The sequence below is a fragment of the Genypterus blacodes genome, unplaced genomic scaffold (genome assembly GCF_046128005.1).
Source record: "Genypterus blacodes isolate CSIRO-AG114 ecotype Tasmania unplaced genomic scaffold, CSIRO-AGI_Gbla_v1 ptg000158l_1, whole genome shotgun sequence".
Taxonomy (NCBI): domain Eukaryota; kingdom Metazoa; phylum Chordata; class Actinopteri; order Ophidiiformes; family Ophidiidae; genus Genypterus; species Genypterus blacodes.
The window spans coordinates 861,346-877,797 of record NW_027466959.1 but is presented as its reverse complement, the minus strand read 5'-3'; the positions used below and the strand labels follow the sequence as shown (position 1 = coordinate 877,797).

At 44.1% G+C, this 16,452-nt stretch overlaps 1 protein-coding gene across 1 annotated transcript in view; it reads right to left on the bottom strand.

The window, feature by feature from the left end:
* Positions 1–382: 382 nt before the first annotated feature.
* The window catches only part of chst11 (carbohydrate (chondroitin 4) sulfotransferase 11), a 61,579-nt gene continuing 45,509 nt past the window's right edge, over positions 383–16,452 (bottom strand). The window contains exons 3-4 of the mRNA XM_076167409.1: positions 6,418–6,647; positions 383–6,293 (exon numbers count right to left, since the gene is read on the bottom strand). Coding sequence (XP_076023524.1) covers positions 5,669–6,293; positions 6,418–6,647 — 855 coding nt within the window. The 3' untranslated portion in view covers positions 383–5,668. The remainder of the gene's footprint in view (positions 6,294–6,417; positions 6,648–16,452) is intronic.

Below are 16,452 nucleotides of genomic sequence, written 5' to 3'. Positions count from 1 at the left end.
CCAATGATGCAACAAGATAAAACCTTAATTTTATGAATGTTGGGATTGAACTTTAACATGATCTCAAACATTCAGAGAGAAGAAGCTCATAACCAAAAAGCAACTTGATGAGTTTATTGTTAATATTGTTCAAAAGAGATCGTATCACAAATCCATTACATTTCCTAGGCGAGATCATTTACCAGCTGGAAATAAGAGCACAGAAGTTATACCTCTGCTTATCACAACGAATTATTATAATCATTCTAGACCGAGTTTAGAGTTAATGGTTAAACTTTATTCCTCACTGAGCCTCTATTTGTACATTAGTTGGGAGAGAGACCTTTCAAAGCGCTCATATCTCTTCATAAGCACACACACACAGTACAGCAATAATCTCCTCCCGGGTATCATCACCATCGTTCCCACTGCTGCTAGAAATATCTTAAAGGCAATTATGGAGGCCGAGCTGAATTCATGTGCTCTGCCGGGCGTAGATGAGATCACATTCAGCCTTTATGTTCTGTAAATACGCCGACCTCACAATGACATGAACACATTAAATCAGCCGTGAGACACGCTGTGGATTTCTGCATTATTTTATTGTGAAAACATGAGACAGAAGGAACCTCGGCTCGCTCTGCTGTTGGAGGAATCAACAACGCTCTCCCACACTCAGGATACTGTACATTATTGTCAATTATTCATGATCTTTGTGAGTATGTTGAAAAAGGAGTAAAACAGAACAGTAATGGGGAAGATATGAAGAGTTTAGGTGTGTTTCCATGGTGATAGCAATGTGGGAGTAGGGCGAGTTGTCTGAGAATAAATAAATAAATAGTTGGCGCCTGTGTGAACAAGAGTCTGGCCATTCTGCTGGGTGCTTTCTCTAAGGCAGAGCAGGTACACACACACACACACACACACAAATGATGCAGCAGACTCTTGAGGCATACTGTAGCAAAAATTATGAATTAAGATGACACGGAAGATGTGGAATTGTCACAGACTGGACAAGGCTGTTATAAGACTGATTTCCAAAATACTTGCTCACTGACACACACACACACACACACACACACACACACACACACACACACACACACTCACACACACACATACAAGTTAACGGAAAGAGGCACACACTCGAGCTGGGGCTGCAGGAGGATGTACACACTGTTGGGGAAGCACAGAGCCATGTGAAACCTTCTTTTCCTCTCTTTTATAAACCAAATTGGCGTCACTACCAGGCCTAGTCACTGCTGACTCCACTGTCGGCCTCTGACGGCCATTGCAGGTGCCTGTCCCACCAGTAGGAGTCACTAATGCAGCAGTAACAATTAGAGTAGAATCCTCTGCTGGCTTCCCTCCACCTGTGGTCCAACAACAAGGATGTCTTCCCCATATTATCCACCTTCTTGTTGAAGCACAGGTGGAGAAAGAGAAGTAACACCTTCCTCCAGACGGAGGTGTTGTTGTTTATCATTTTGGAGGTGTTGTTTACAAATGATGAGTGCCAATGTACTTTGCTTTGCTGAGAACAGATCCCTGGGCGATCACACCTGCCTGACATTCTGCCTGATTCATTCAAATGTATTTTGGTGTTCTCATCTGTTTGGTGGGAGGAAATGCCAGCTCACTGTGTGGAGGGAAGGACAGAATAGAGAATTTAAAGAAACAGGGGTTGAATTTATTTGTATTAATGTCAAACATGACCTGAAAGCCAACTTCCCTTCTCTCTACACCTTATTCATGCTTCTCTATCTACCTTTCAGAAGATAAGAGTCAAAGACGACGAGTCCCCGATAAAGACAAGTGTGCTCAAATGAATCTTTACAGCTGTTTATAGAGAATTACTCTGAATAGGAGCGAGAGGGTAGAGAAGGTGTGTGTCGGTGTGGCTCTGTGGTGTCTGAACCGTAAGGCACAAAGAAACAAGGGTGCCAGTAATGTGTGTGTGTGTTTGTGTGTGTGTGAGAGAGGGAGAGAGAGAGAGAGAGAGAGAGAGAGAGAGAGAGAGCGAGAGAGAGAGAGGCGAATGAATTAATACCTTTCCATGAAATCAAATATCCATCACAGCTCCAAAACAACACCCAGCTGAATGACATCATGTTGGAGATGTACAGATCTATGCTGTACTATGGACAAAAACTAAAGACTTGTGGCTGTGAGTGTGAGTGTGTGGCAGAACAATATAAATAAGCCCCCACAGGCAGGAGGAGGACAGTGAAGCGTAACATGAACACTCTCCAGGCTTTGTCCCTCTGTGCTGACGACACCAGATCACATCAGAGTCCCAGTGGACAAACATATGATAGACTTCTTTAAATACTGTGCTTTTGGTTCCAAGACAATTTTGAAATCCTTTCCCGTCTATGGCAGAACTCCCTGACACAAAGTAATGACAGATGTTACACAATTTATATGAGAAAGTTGTGCAAATACAAATGAGAGCTTGAGAGGAGAAGCTTGATACCTGATATGTTAGACTTCAGCAAAACAGCATTTATATAATTCAGTCCAACAATAGACGTCGTTGAAAATAAACATCCACACACACGACAGCTTGACTCAAACAGAAGCGCACCAGAACATTAAAGCAGCTGGACATTGGACCAAACCGGGTTTCTGCATTTCAGCCTAAGAGACAAAAAGGGCCTGAAATATGTGCGTTTGTTTTGGGGGGCAGTGGAGTCCAGAGCCTCTGTGTGAGCCGGGTCCCTGTGGGGAACTTAACCAGCTCTGTTTGTTTAAGCTGGCTGCTCCGCTCCTGCAGGGATCATTAACACAACTTCGTTGTTTAATTTTATTTTTGTGGCCACTTTTGTTGTGAGGAGAGCGAAGGAGAAGAGAGACCTCTGAAACTCCTCAGAGGTCCTCTGTGCATTGTTTCTCCTCCATTCTGTGGCTAAATGAGCGGTTTAAGCCTCAGCTCAGTCGGTGCTGCCCGTGCCTGCTGAGTAAGATGCTGCGTGGCATCCACATCAGCACGAGTGCTAATGTTCAAGCTGAGGCTGTGTGGGAATTGTGGTCTACCTAACCCAGGAGGAGGCCGTGCTAAGAATACAGCCATTGTTTCTCCAGGAGCTCGGTGACTGGGGCTACGGACCAAGACGGTAGCTTTCCTTCTTTATTAAAGCCAGATGTGTGTGTGTGTGTGTGGGATGGTAAAAAAAGAAGAAGAAGAAAATAAGAAAACTACACTGTTCTTTCATTATACCTCTCCTACACACACACACACACACACACACACACACACACACACACACTCGTACAGACATAACATTATTCATAACCTACATGAGACGAACACTGTGGACAGTGACGCCAACTATCAGGGCTGAAACCCAAACCCAGACCAATGTTATTATCTATCAAGCTATTTGGAGATGAACTTAATGGTTAACATGTTACAATTCCTTTCAAACTGTCTTACAATGTTCATAAGAACTTGTGGAACCAATGGAGGCAGATTGAACATATCCAACCACATGCTAAGCTTCAGTTTCCTAACAAGTGTTTCCTAATTAGAAGATGCAGTTTGATTTGCTTTGGTTAAGCAAAAGAGGAGTTTCATTAACATTGCTTGTAGATCAATCAATAGTTCAGTAGATTGTCTTGTAGCTGCTGCTGAGTCGTTCAGATCATGTTCCTACCACAAACAAAGAATTCCAGTTCATTCTAACTGAGACTGCCTCTTCAGAAGGATCTGAGTGTGGTTGTTTTTGCTCCGATTGCATTGTTCAGAGCTGCCGGAATGAAAGGAACCCTTGACTAATTGGACCAGACACACACACACACACAGACACACACACACATACACACACACAGGTATATGATGCAAAAAGAAAAATATTCAGGCTGCACTTCAGAAGTCATGTGCAAAGAGATTCTGCTTTCAGAATAAATTTCTCGCTCACTTTGATGCCTGAGTGGCTGAGAATGATAAAGACCTCTCTCCTCTCTCCTCTCCTCTCTCTCCTCTCGCTCTCTCTCTCCCATCTTCACGTAATACTGCTTACACAACAGCCTGGAAACCATTTCACAGCATGATGGGTTATTAACCTTGACATTGCTTAGTGCTGCACGCCTTCATCACATCGCAGTAGCAGATTGTGATTGTATGATGTGGACACTGCAGATATGTACACTAAGTACAGCAGCTCTTCTCTTGTTCTGGTTGGAAGGAGGGGATCTTAGTTTACTCTCTGTGCACTCAAAAGTGAACACCGAGACAGATTTTTGCCAACAAACAACAGGAAATGGAAAATCACTCCTAAATCTGTGCTGATCTCCGTCACAGAGGGACAAAGCCATGGAGCTCCAATGTACCGTACACACTTCAGAAACACTGATCGTGTAGAAGAAAGAGGCAGGGAGAAGAGTCAAAGTCAACATGATAAATAAAATCTAAAAAATATCAATTCAATTTTTAAAATGTCCTTAAATGTTCTTCGGCCCGAAAACACAACATATTAAATCTTTCCTCTTATTTCAAACAGAGCAAATTAAATAAACTTTATTTGTTATTGCTGCTCGCAGCAACAATACATAAGGCAAACAAATAAAAAACATACATGAAAAAAAGAAAATTTAAATTTACTTAAAAGACATGTTTGGTCGTCCAAGCAGGGGCTTTGTGGGCGTGGCCCCGGGGTGTGTGTCCGCTGAGCCCCTGTGTGGGGACGGGATGGGGGTGGAGTTATGAGATCCAGTGCCTTTAACCCTTCCACAACCACATGGGCCATCACTTTTCTTTTACTCACAGTCAGCTCAGCAGCAACTCCAAAAGACTTGACCTGACGCACTCATTAGAGGACATCTGTAAGTTTCTGAGCACATCCAGGTGGAAAGAGCGCTCCGTGTTACAGGCAACGATTTATTTAGCACGTTCATAATTCTCTGTTGCGGGGGGAGCGTCCCATTTCACCGGGTCCTTGGGCTCTAAAGCAAGAGGTCCCTGTTGCCAACATTAGAATGATTTAGGTCAGAGACAGATCATTTGTTTTGTTAAGAGAGTGAAGTCAGTAGCCATCTGTCATGAGGCGTCCTTGAGTCAGCAATGAGCCGGTTTCCCTCTGAGGTTTATGAATCCAATGAGGGCAAGGGTGACGTTTACTGACACACACAGATCACCATGACAGCGCAGTGAAGGGCAGGATATGTTGGAGTTTTTTTTTTTTTTACAATTTGACGGAGATTCTGCATTGATTGGGGGCAGGGGGAGATAAGCTTAGCTCCCACAATGCAATGGGGTCAGGGCACGTGCGAGGCCACTGTTTGCTTTGCAGAATCCGAAGCAGCCTGATTTGCAGTTTGTTAAACATTTAGGGGACGTCATCAGAGAATCCTTCTTTAAGTCTATCCTCCGAGGTTAAGTTCCCCTTTAGAACACCCTGAAGACCTGCTTCACTCACACCCTTAGTCTGTGCATTCTGTCAGTCCATGTAGTCGGCTGCTCTGTGCTCTCTCAGGTATCACCCAGTGCTGATAACAAAGCCTCACCCTTATACCAAGAGAAGCACCCAATACCTTTGTTTCCTTACTCATGTCTAATCCAGATCCCACCCCTGCAAAGAACGCCAGTTTTTAAAATCAAGTTTGCTTCCAAAAAAACCCTGCCTTCACTCATTTTGTTGCCTTTCCTCGGACAAGGCAGCCATCTCCAGAGTCCCGGCTCTGTCCTCCTTTAGTCCAGCCGCAGGTAGCCGGGTGTGGAGTAGTTGAACATGTGGAAGTCCAGTTTGTAGAGTTGGTAGAGCTGGATCTGCTGCTCAGTGCTGATATTGCTGAAAAACTGAGCCGTCATGGCATCTGTGGTGCGAGTGGACTTAGCGTAGCTGGGAAAGCGCAAGGAGTCGCCGACGCCCACCAGCCGGAGCACATAGTTAGCATCCTCCTCCAGTGTTTCATACTTGCCTACGAGGTCATAGTGGATATGACACGGGTGGCAGAGCTGGTAGACGGTCTGCCAGTGCTCATTGAGGGGGCCGTCGCGCTGCGTCGCCGGGTCCACCAGGTATTCAGCAAACTCTTTGAATTTGACGTCCGCACCGTTGATCAAGGCATCCTGGGTGGCGTTCTTGCGGTAGCGCCGGACGATGCGAGTGCCAAAGCGCTTGTGAAAGGAGGAGTTGTATTTGAGGGTGAACTTGTTGCGATAGGCGGACACCAGCCTCTCGAAGGGTTCGCGGACAAAGAGGAACTTGAGGTAGTTCTTGAGGCGGTGGTTGATTTCTGCGATACTGTACTGGTTCAGTGTCTTCAGGTTGGAGGGAACATGGGCCTCATTGGAAGGGATTTCCATCGGATCACTGTGGAAAAGAGACAGAGAAATAAATCAGAGCACATCAACAACTAGAACTCATCAAGACCTTTCTGTTATGAGATCTCTACAGAGCCAAGGTGAACTTCCACATCAGTCCGGCCCATACCAACCTGTATTTGCCTCTGCCCGTGAGCACCATCATGACACGTTTCCAGTTGGTACAGGCCACCTTGGGGACATAGCAGTAGATGAGCTCGTGGTCCTCATCCACCACAAGATGCTTGAGGTCCGCAGGTGTCAGAACTCTACGCTTACGGCTGGACGCGCTGTAGACCCGACACGCATCTGCTACCTGATCCCTCCTGGCCTGGTGGAGGACCGCTGCCCCGGACAACTCCGGCTGATCAGAGGGAGAGAGAAGCAACAAACTTAATGTCAAATGGTTTTACAGTTTCACAGTAAACTGAAGTCGGGTTAGAGACAATAACCTTGTCAGTCTGTTAAGTTCCCTTACGTCAAACACTGCTGAGTTGAACAGACACAGTCACACCGACCTCTGTAACTTGTTCCGTGGTGCTACAAGTAGTGTTGTAATGCTAACAACAACATTAGCTTGCTGTAGTTGATAGAGTCCACTTTCATTTATTGTGGTTTTGGTGGGATGTGACTCACTTTCAGTTTCGTGTTTGCTAACTTTTTTGGAGACAAAGCTGTGGCCATAACAGCTCAACTTGCTAAAATTGAGAAACCAAAGAGCACAAAAATCTTAGTGGACAACCAGGGTGACATCCTGGGAAATGTGGTTTAGCCAAATTGAAATACCAGTGGGGAAAGAAGTTGAATAATAGTTGAATAACGCACATTGGAGTATCGGGTGCTTATGAGAAGTGCAGGTACGCCAGAGAAACCCCCAGTTCTCCACAGAGTACAATACAAACTGCTGGTACTGAGAACTAGTGAGTTCTGAGCCAACATAAGAGAAACAATTAAAATGGATTCTAGGCGAGAAAGCGAATCAGAGAGAGATAAAGAGAGAGAAAGATGTCCAAACTGTCAGACAGATAACAGAGCAGACTGTTTATTATCATCATTATTATCTCTTCACAGACTCTATCTCCCTCTCTTACTCTGGTGGATCCACAGGCTACGATTAGAGAGCAGTCCCCACATATGAGGGCAAATGATGATAGTGGAGGTTATAACACACATTCAGTGTTCGCTGTGCTCACACTCAGTCAGCAATTATTCATCTGAGGACATATCTCATATTCACCACACTGTGATAGGCGGATTGTGCCTGCAGGATGGGGAGGAGGTGCAGAGGAAGAGGAGGGTTCAGCCCGGGGGCTTTACGTCGGAGGAGCAGGAATGTTTTCTTCATCTTGATTATTTTTCCGCTGGGTCTGAATTCCCCCACCAGGGCCGTTTCCTCGCAGAATCATAATTGGATCATACCACAGCCCGCATCTGTACCACTCTATTCCACTCACAACAAGTGTGGCCATTCAGCGCTACACCAGCCATGACTGAGAGAGAACGAGGGACAGATCCTGAAATAAGCTCAACCTGAGGACCGCCGCCATGCGTCTCACATGAAGACAGCCTGACTAAAGAGGCTCGTATGTGTTCCTCTTTGAAGTCATCTCACCCAGAGAGCGTCATCACGTGTGCGGCTTATTCTAATTCCACGGGAGGAAAGCGATTTGTACACCTTCATATCTGATGACAACACACAAATGCAGCTCTATGATGGGTTACAAACCAATTGTCCAGCAGGGAAATACCAGGGCGAAGCGCTTATGACAGCCAGTAATGCTCACACACATGCCGTCGTCTGTAATAGGCATGTTTCATACATGTTTCATACTCTGTTAGTTTCCAGTTCGGCTCCATTAGTGGACGTTCCAGTGGGAATTCACCCAACAGGGATGTTTGCTCTCTGCTCCTGGAAAAATCAAAAGATTGGGAGAGTCTTTGATGTGCAGGTGTAGTATATACTGTATATACGCTGCTGACAACTCTTTTTGTTTTCCCAATGAAACTCAACGCTCCAGAAGTGCATTCATTGCTCCTCAGATGTCAGGATACCATCAGCAGTGCAACACACAACTCTGAGCTCTCTGGTTTGTAGTATCACAATGATTTCTGGTGTTATTCTGACAGACTGTATGCTGTCTGTACAAATGCTTTATACGTCAATAAAAGTTTACTCTTTTTTCTGATTAGGGTGGTGGTTTCATGTTGCGTTCGAGGGGTATTGGAAATTGCGAAATCCACATTTTACAACTTGGAGATGGAACATCCAGCAAAGCCAGATTTTTTCCGTTTGTAAAATCTGAATTATTGATGCAACAGGAGTTTGCCTGTTGGCCTTTTATCACCTTTTGGTCCGATCAAACTTCACATCCACACCTATAAATGTTAGGTTTTTATTATTGATATACTCTATGTCTCTTTTTGATAAAATATCCATCCATTCTGTCTATACACACTCATCCTTCCAGGGTTGCAGGGGTGCTGGAGGAAACTTTGAAAAGGACCAAATGTGTAGTTCCATACAGTCTTGAATGCAGTGAAGTTGTATGTAACCACTCCACCATTTGGTTCCACACCCCGACAAGCATCTAACCCCCCAACAAAGCCTGAGCTAAGAAGCCGGTGACACAAAGCCTCATTTTCCATCCCTCCCTCCCTCTCACTCCCTCTTTGTCTCCTATCCACTCAAAAAATATTCCTGGCAAGCAGACATGAAGGGGAAACAGTGCTGAGCTCTTTGTTGATGCAAATCTCTCTTTTTTTTATCCACTCAAAAACATCCAAGCTGTGATTCACACAAATTTCACACCACGCAGCTCCGCATCCCAGAGGACGACAAGCGCTGTAATTAACATGGAAAGAGACAAGGGAGGGAATCTTGTCATCTTGTGCAGTGCCTCCATTTACCTCTCCTTATCTTTTATACTTTCCACAGGATTAGTTTCTGCCATCATCTCCTCTTCAAGCATCTCAGTCTCTCATGTGGTGTTGAAGAAAGGATAAGAGAGCGAGAGGAGGAGGAGGAGGAGGAGGAGGAGGAGATGGGAGCGGAGATATGTCGATGCAATCTCAGAGAATGCCGTGATAGAGGTCACTGACCTGAGGACATGTCAAGCTGTTCCCATGGCCAGCAGATAGCATTACCAGCCTGTTTGCTTGCACATTACCACACTAATCCCCTGTGGACATGAACAAGCAAGGTCAACATCAAATAAAAGCTGGCAAAAGTCATAAAGTCACACTGATGAAGAAAAGTGGCTTCACACAATAAAGTCAATTTAGTTTGATGGAGCCTGATTGAAACGATCCCAGCAGCGCCTCAGTCCTTTGTGTCAGACACGTTTGAGCTCGAGCTGCTTCAGCGCACACACACACACACACACACACACTGCTGCACTGTGCATTGATTTAACTGTGAATGCTCATTCGTGGGCGTGAGGTGATGCGCTCTCCTTGTGTTGCATTATTGGCTATGAATGTAACAGTATTGGCAAATTTAGAAAAAGCAGCAAATACGCCATTTATCAGTTGTTGATTTTCATTGTGTACTCATGTCAGGAACACAATGTAGAGTTGTTAGGAGAAGCTGCTTTCATGGTGTTGAAGCTGCATATTTGTTTAGAAAATGTGTCAAACATTTCCATATTTCACGTCTTCATCAATAAATAAATAAAAAATAAAATAAAAAATATATAACATTAAAATAAAATGAAAATAATGAAAAAAATAATAATGAAAAAAAAAATGTATTTTTACAGTGACCATCCAAAAATTCCACTTTGTGTCATGTTGTCCCCAAACACCCGAAATCCATTTATGTCTGTCTGGAGAAATTGAATCTACTTCCTGCTCAGCCTAACCAGCCTGCCAAAGAAGCTGCGTTCACGGTGTTGAAGCTGCATATTTGTTTAGAAAATGTGTCAAACATTTCCATATTTCACGTCTTCATTTCCCCAGCAGGGCTTATCTGCATTAGGCCTCTAACATATCCACACAAAATAATATTGCTATATTTCTGCTGATGCAACAAGCCGGACTGTACACATGGGAGAACATCTTTCTACAGACAATTTATTCCTCAGAACTTTTAAAACCATGTTGTGAAGAAAATGAGATACTTGTGCGTCTCGAGTTGTTGCCCAGGGACTCCACAAAGCATTAAACATATTTCCCTCAAATAAAGAAACAGCTTCCTCTTGCAATTTTGGAAGCGGCGGCACTCAGTAATGCTGTTAAGATGTTTGTGCAATTAATCTCAGAGCTCTATTCATTATCACCGTTCCAGCTCTGTCCCTACACTCTGTGCACTCTTATGGCTGTAGAGGACTTAGAAATGGAAGGAAGCACATGAAATAGGATGAAATCGCTGTCGATGGGAATTGCTTTGAATTTCTCCCCCTCAGGTCCAAATTGAGTGAAGTGAAAAGTAGAAAGTGCTGTTACAGAATTTCCCCCTACTGGTTTAATTTCAGTAATATTGGAGTCGTGCTTGCTGCAAAACTTCCAGGTCTCAACTTCTGCCTTTGTTCTTCCCTCATAACCGAGATCAACAAGAATCATTAAGGCACTGCTCTCTCTCTCTCTCTCTCTCTCTCACACACACACACACACACACACTGAGCACTGAGGCCAGTCTGTCTCTCTGACCCTCTTTGCTTACAGACTGGCATTCATACACCAGGCAGGAATAAAGCTGCCAGTGTTGCACAACTGTACCAACACACACATACACAAAGACACACACACACACACACACACACTCACCTGATTTTCAGCTGTGTAATGTGCTACGCTCCACCTGAGTCTCTGTAAAAGCCAACAAGATGAGGCCCTACGGCATTGCACTATAAAACCTTGACAATAATGACAGTTTATGAGGCGGATTCATCCTTTCCACTGATGCCTGTGGCCCATTAAGTTTCCATAATGTCATTTATGGGAGGCCAGACCAGCAGAGGGAGTCTTGGTTGGCGAACACGCTGTTCTCCGCTCACCTGCCCTGTCTGCTACATGGAAATGAGCCGAGGAAATGTCACCTTTCTACCTATATTTATCCAGAGAATCCTGACTGAGAACATTCTCTTTTACTAGAACGCTCTGCTTCATATTCATACTGTTTTACACTTTCCCACTTGGAAAAAGCCAAATATAACACAAACCTCCACCTGTGGCCACTGAGCACCTTTGGATATATTGGGGCTTAACTGTACAGCTCAATGGCAGCCTGTGGGTTCAGTGTGTCAATGAAACTATGAAGGCATTTAAAGTCATATTGGGCTCCTTGGGGCCACATGGAATCATTTAGCTATAAAACTCTAGGACACACAAACTGGAGAAATTATAATGGTTACTTTGTTTTTGGGGCTCTAAAACAGCAGAGGTGATGGTGTGATGTATGCTTGATGTTCTAGATGATCTTCACTGTGGTTTAATGTTCCACCTGACAGGAACTTTACAAGACTACCAGGAATAATAATAATTTAATAATTAAGTGATATACTACAACTACTAACAACAACAAAAATTAAAAAAAATAAAAATAAAAAATAAAAATAAAAAAAATAAAATAAAATAAAAAAACAAAAAAAAACAAAGATAAAAATAAAAATAAAAATAAAAATAAAAATAATTACTGCAGTATTATTAATAAGTGTATTATTGCAGTGGCCATCCAAAAATGACATCTTGTGTCCTGTCGCATCCATGCACCCGACATCCACTTATATCTGTCTGGAGAAGTTGAATCTACCTCCTGCTCAGCACAACCAGCCTGCCAGTCCAGCCCATCACCACTCACAGACCAGTTTGACCACTATGCAAGCACTCTCATGTTGTTGTTGTTCCACACTTCTGCAAAACCTCACCTCAAAATCACACGTTTCTAATTGATCAGAAAGGTTTGCCCAAGCACACCCTACAAAAAGGAAAGATATGTGTGAGTTGCATGTAAAAGCCTCTGTTATGTTCAGTCAGCGCCAAGATCCTCACTGTAAAAGGTGGTTGGACACCACCGCTCATTTGTTTACTGTCAACACCCAAAACATCTCCTTCTCTAAAATGACAGACTGAGTGGCTGGAAACATTGCAGAAGCTGGATTTGTGTTTTTCCAACAAACTTCACAGATTCCATTTACAGACCAAGGGGAAGAATCCTAACTTTCAAATATAGTGCAGAATATGTCTTCCTGGCCTGATTTAACGCCTGATATGGCAGAACTAAACATTCACAACTCGGTTAAATTTCACCTTGGGCTGAAGTTCGAAGAGTTTGAAGGTTATGAACCATTAAGCTTGATTTGAAAGTCTCATAAGCCAATTTCTTGACGTGATAATTGGATTTATTAGAGGTTGGCAATAGAAAAAGCTGTTCAAGGTGTTTGTGTGGTGTCTCTCACCTGCGTCATGTTTGTCAGTCAGTCAGTCAAACACACACACACACAAGTCTCAGCCTTCAGCCGTTCAGAACAAGCATTCAAACACGCAATGCAAATATACACAGCTACTTAATCTGCACAAGTATCCGTTGGCATAACAGAAAAATATCTCTCACTTGCTTTTAGGTACAGTGGAGGAATTTAAACTTGTAACTTTAGTCAGAAGTGAGATTTTCTAACCTGTAAACACTCCCACAAAGCAAACAAGGAACCTTTAAGGCACTGAATCTACTAATTCATGATTTTATGCATGGGCAGTGAATGGACACAGGGTGTGTGCCAGGGGCAAGCAGAACCACAACATGGGCACACACACACACACACACACACACACACACACACACACACAAACACACGCACACACGCACACACGCACACACACACACACACACACACAGTTAACAAACATATGGATAATTTGATGCTTCATTAATAATGGTTAGCTTTCTGTTATAATCCAAAATGACCCGAAGCATCGATTACTGATTAGAAACAATATTGCATTAATTTCATAATGTTGCTGTCATATAATCCTGATTACCACACATTCACTCTTCAAGAATAATTCAACATCAGTCAGTGATTGCCAGTATGTGTGTGTGCGTGTGTGTGTGTGCGTGTGCATGTGCGTGCGCGTGTGTGTGTGTGTGGTTTATCTTATTGTGTTTGGAGGTTTGCAGTCTGTTAAACCTGCCCGCCTCTCCTCACCATAAGCGGCTGTTAACTGACCATTGTAAACATTTCACTAGTGTGTGCTTTATTAGTGTCTGGTTGTGGTCTGAATTCCAAAACTTATTAGGTGTCAGCTGCTGTGAAAGTTCATAAAACACTCCAACGCGCACATCGTGTTGATTTCAATCAGAAGAGCACCTTGAAAAAATAGCTTGAGGAAGGTTGGATCACAAATCTGGCTTCAGAAATAAACAACCTCTCAAACTGCTTCATGTCTTCATACTGACATGTATCCAATCTAGAGTACAGAATAAATAAATGTTACGTGCTGTTGGGCTTGGAGCCGTATCCTTGTTTTGAATGTTTGATGCCTGTTTGAAGTGTGTGTATCCACAACACACAAACACACGCGCAGCACAAACGTAGGTGAGCTCTCCGGGCTTTGTAGCGCCTGGGTAAGCCGGCCTCGCTCTGTCCCACGCCAGCCAGCATCAAACCTGTAACCTGAGCTCCACGCAGGAGAACCATGACTGATCCCTGCAAACCTGCCATACACACTCACAGCTAATTCCTATTGATCCACAACCATTAACATTGACTGTGTGTGTGTGTGTGTGTGTGTGTGTGTGTGTGTGTGTGTGTGTGTGTGTGTGTGTGTGTGTGATCCTGAGCTGCTGTAGACCTGCGTGCATCGTTTCAGACACAAAACTCCAAACAGCAAAAGAGGAGACATAATTATAGCACTAGGAGACAAGATAATGACTAAGTGCGCTGACTTTCCCTTCAGAGGCATCAAAGTCTGTGTCAGCTTGAAGGAGCCTGGACCCTCTTTGTACCCTCTGCATGCTGCGTTCACCCTCTGAGATGCAGAAGAAGCAGGAGAGGAAGAAGAAGGAAGACATGGTTCTACTTTTATATCCCAGAGTAAAGTAAATGTTCAATCACATCATCTAAGTTATTCTCAATCTAAGCCGATGTCAGTCTAGTTGTGGTGTTTAGCCAGATGCACACTCTGCACTTTGTACCCTTTGTTATGTACTTTGTTCCCCTTATTGTGTGTGCTTTTGTTGTCTTGCATGCATTGTTGCACGCTTGTAGTTTGTGCACTAGAGATGATTCTTGGTTTCCTTCTCCACTCTACTGAAACTGTTGCACAGTCATTTCCCTCGGGATAATAAACTTTTATTTCATCTTATCTTATCTTAGATGACATTTTAAAACGGCTGTATTGCCTTATTTGGACCTTAAGTATGGAGAAAGTTCAGCCAGTGTTGCTGAGTCCACTGTAAGTCTCTTGATGGGCGTTCACTAATGAACCCTCTCTACTCAATGACCCAGACTAAAACTGGAACCGTCCTCCTCCACAACCCTGCAGGCCTCAAGCTGCGGCCAAAGCCAAAATCAAAGCCAAGTCATGATGATTCTCCCATGCTCAAATTTAAATATCAGTGTCTCACTATTAGATGAATTTAAATGGAAGTGACAGTATGGGAGGTGGGTCAGTCCTGATGCCTCACAGCCAGAGGGTCCAGGGTCCAATCTGACCCTCCCTCTCTCTCTCTCTCTCTCTCTCTCTCTCTCTCTCTTTCCCCACCTCCACAGGCTTGCAGGTGTGTGTGTGTGTGAATTAGTTTATCCGTCTCTGTGATGGAACGGCAACCAATGACAACTGCCACAAAGGCTCCAGTCCCCCTGTCACCTTGATCAGGACATCACCCGGGTATAGAGAATAGATGGTTGGATCACAGTTCGGCTGGTGAAAAGGATTTGTAGATGTATCACAGTTTTATGTCTCTTCTCTTGGGATCAAAATGTGATCAGCATTTTCATCTGACAGCCGTCTCTCAAACCAGGCGGTGGCAGTGACAGGTGTGAGTCAGAGACGCTGTGCCTCCTTCATGTCGTGATCCTTTTACATTCAGAACAACAGAGGCTGATCCAGATCTCGGGGTAATTGTCTTGCTGTAATATCCGTATGCTTTCTGAGCTTCTACTCTCCACTGTTGCGTCTCTCTACGTGTCGTCTTCACAGACAGAAAAACGGAGAGCTCTTCTTCATAAGTCCCTTTGTCTCATTCTTTCTCATCTCCTTTCTTCAGTCTGTATCACACACAGCCTCCAGAGAGACGTAAACAGACAGCGACCGCCCGCTCTAAATCCCTTTTTTCTTTAAACCCAGTATGAGTTATCCAGCTCCCCGCACACGCACACACACATGCACACACACACACACAGGCACACAAAGTCCCCTTAAACTCACACCGCAGCATATGGCTCCTCTGTGGGCTGAGGGTTTTATAGCAGAACAACACAGCAGCTGCTTGGGCTTCTTTACTGTGGGTGAAAGGTGTAACGTCTCTTTCATGTCTGTGCCAGCCTCTGATGCTGTAATCCTGCATAATCTTGCCCCTTCTAGAGAAGGATGGCAGGCCAGAGGGGGTGCAGGCACACACATGCACACACACACAGTGTACAGACATACTGTATAGATATATAAGCATTTACACACACACACCGGTAGCTGCTGTAAGAGTCTAGACAGGTAATATCACCTAGGATCAATCCTGTGCCTTTAAGTCTCATTTCTATTCCTCCACACATCCATCCCTCCATCTTAAACAGATGTCCCTGCCTCCACGCTGTCCTGTTCTTTCCCAGATGGACGCACTGGGGGTCCTTCCCCTTAAAGGCGTCCAGGAGACTTCCTGATTAGAACTAAGAAACATCTCAGCTCACTAATGCAAAGTCTGATGCAGCGTCCTCATCAGGTTGAGGTTTCTTTTAAGTGTAACATATTGATGCCCGTGTACGTACGACGCATCTTACATCTTCCCTTACCTGGAGTCTTAATTGGAATCTTAAAAAACCTCAGGAGGTGCTGATCACTAAAATGCCCTGCTGTAATGTTTCTACCTCCTGAATAGAGATAGATCACAAAGACATCCACAGACATAAATATAAAAACACTTTGTCATTACAGAGGCGTTCCATTAGCGCTCACATTAGCCTTTAGTCATCAGTGCCTGTCCACACACCCACTACCAGCAAGACCTGCATGAGAAA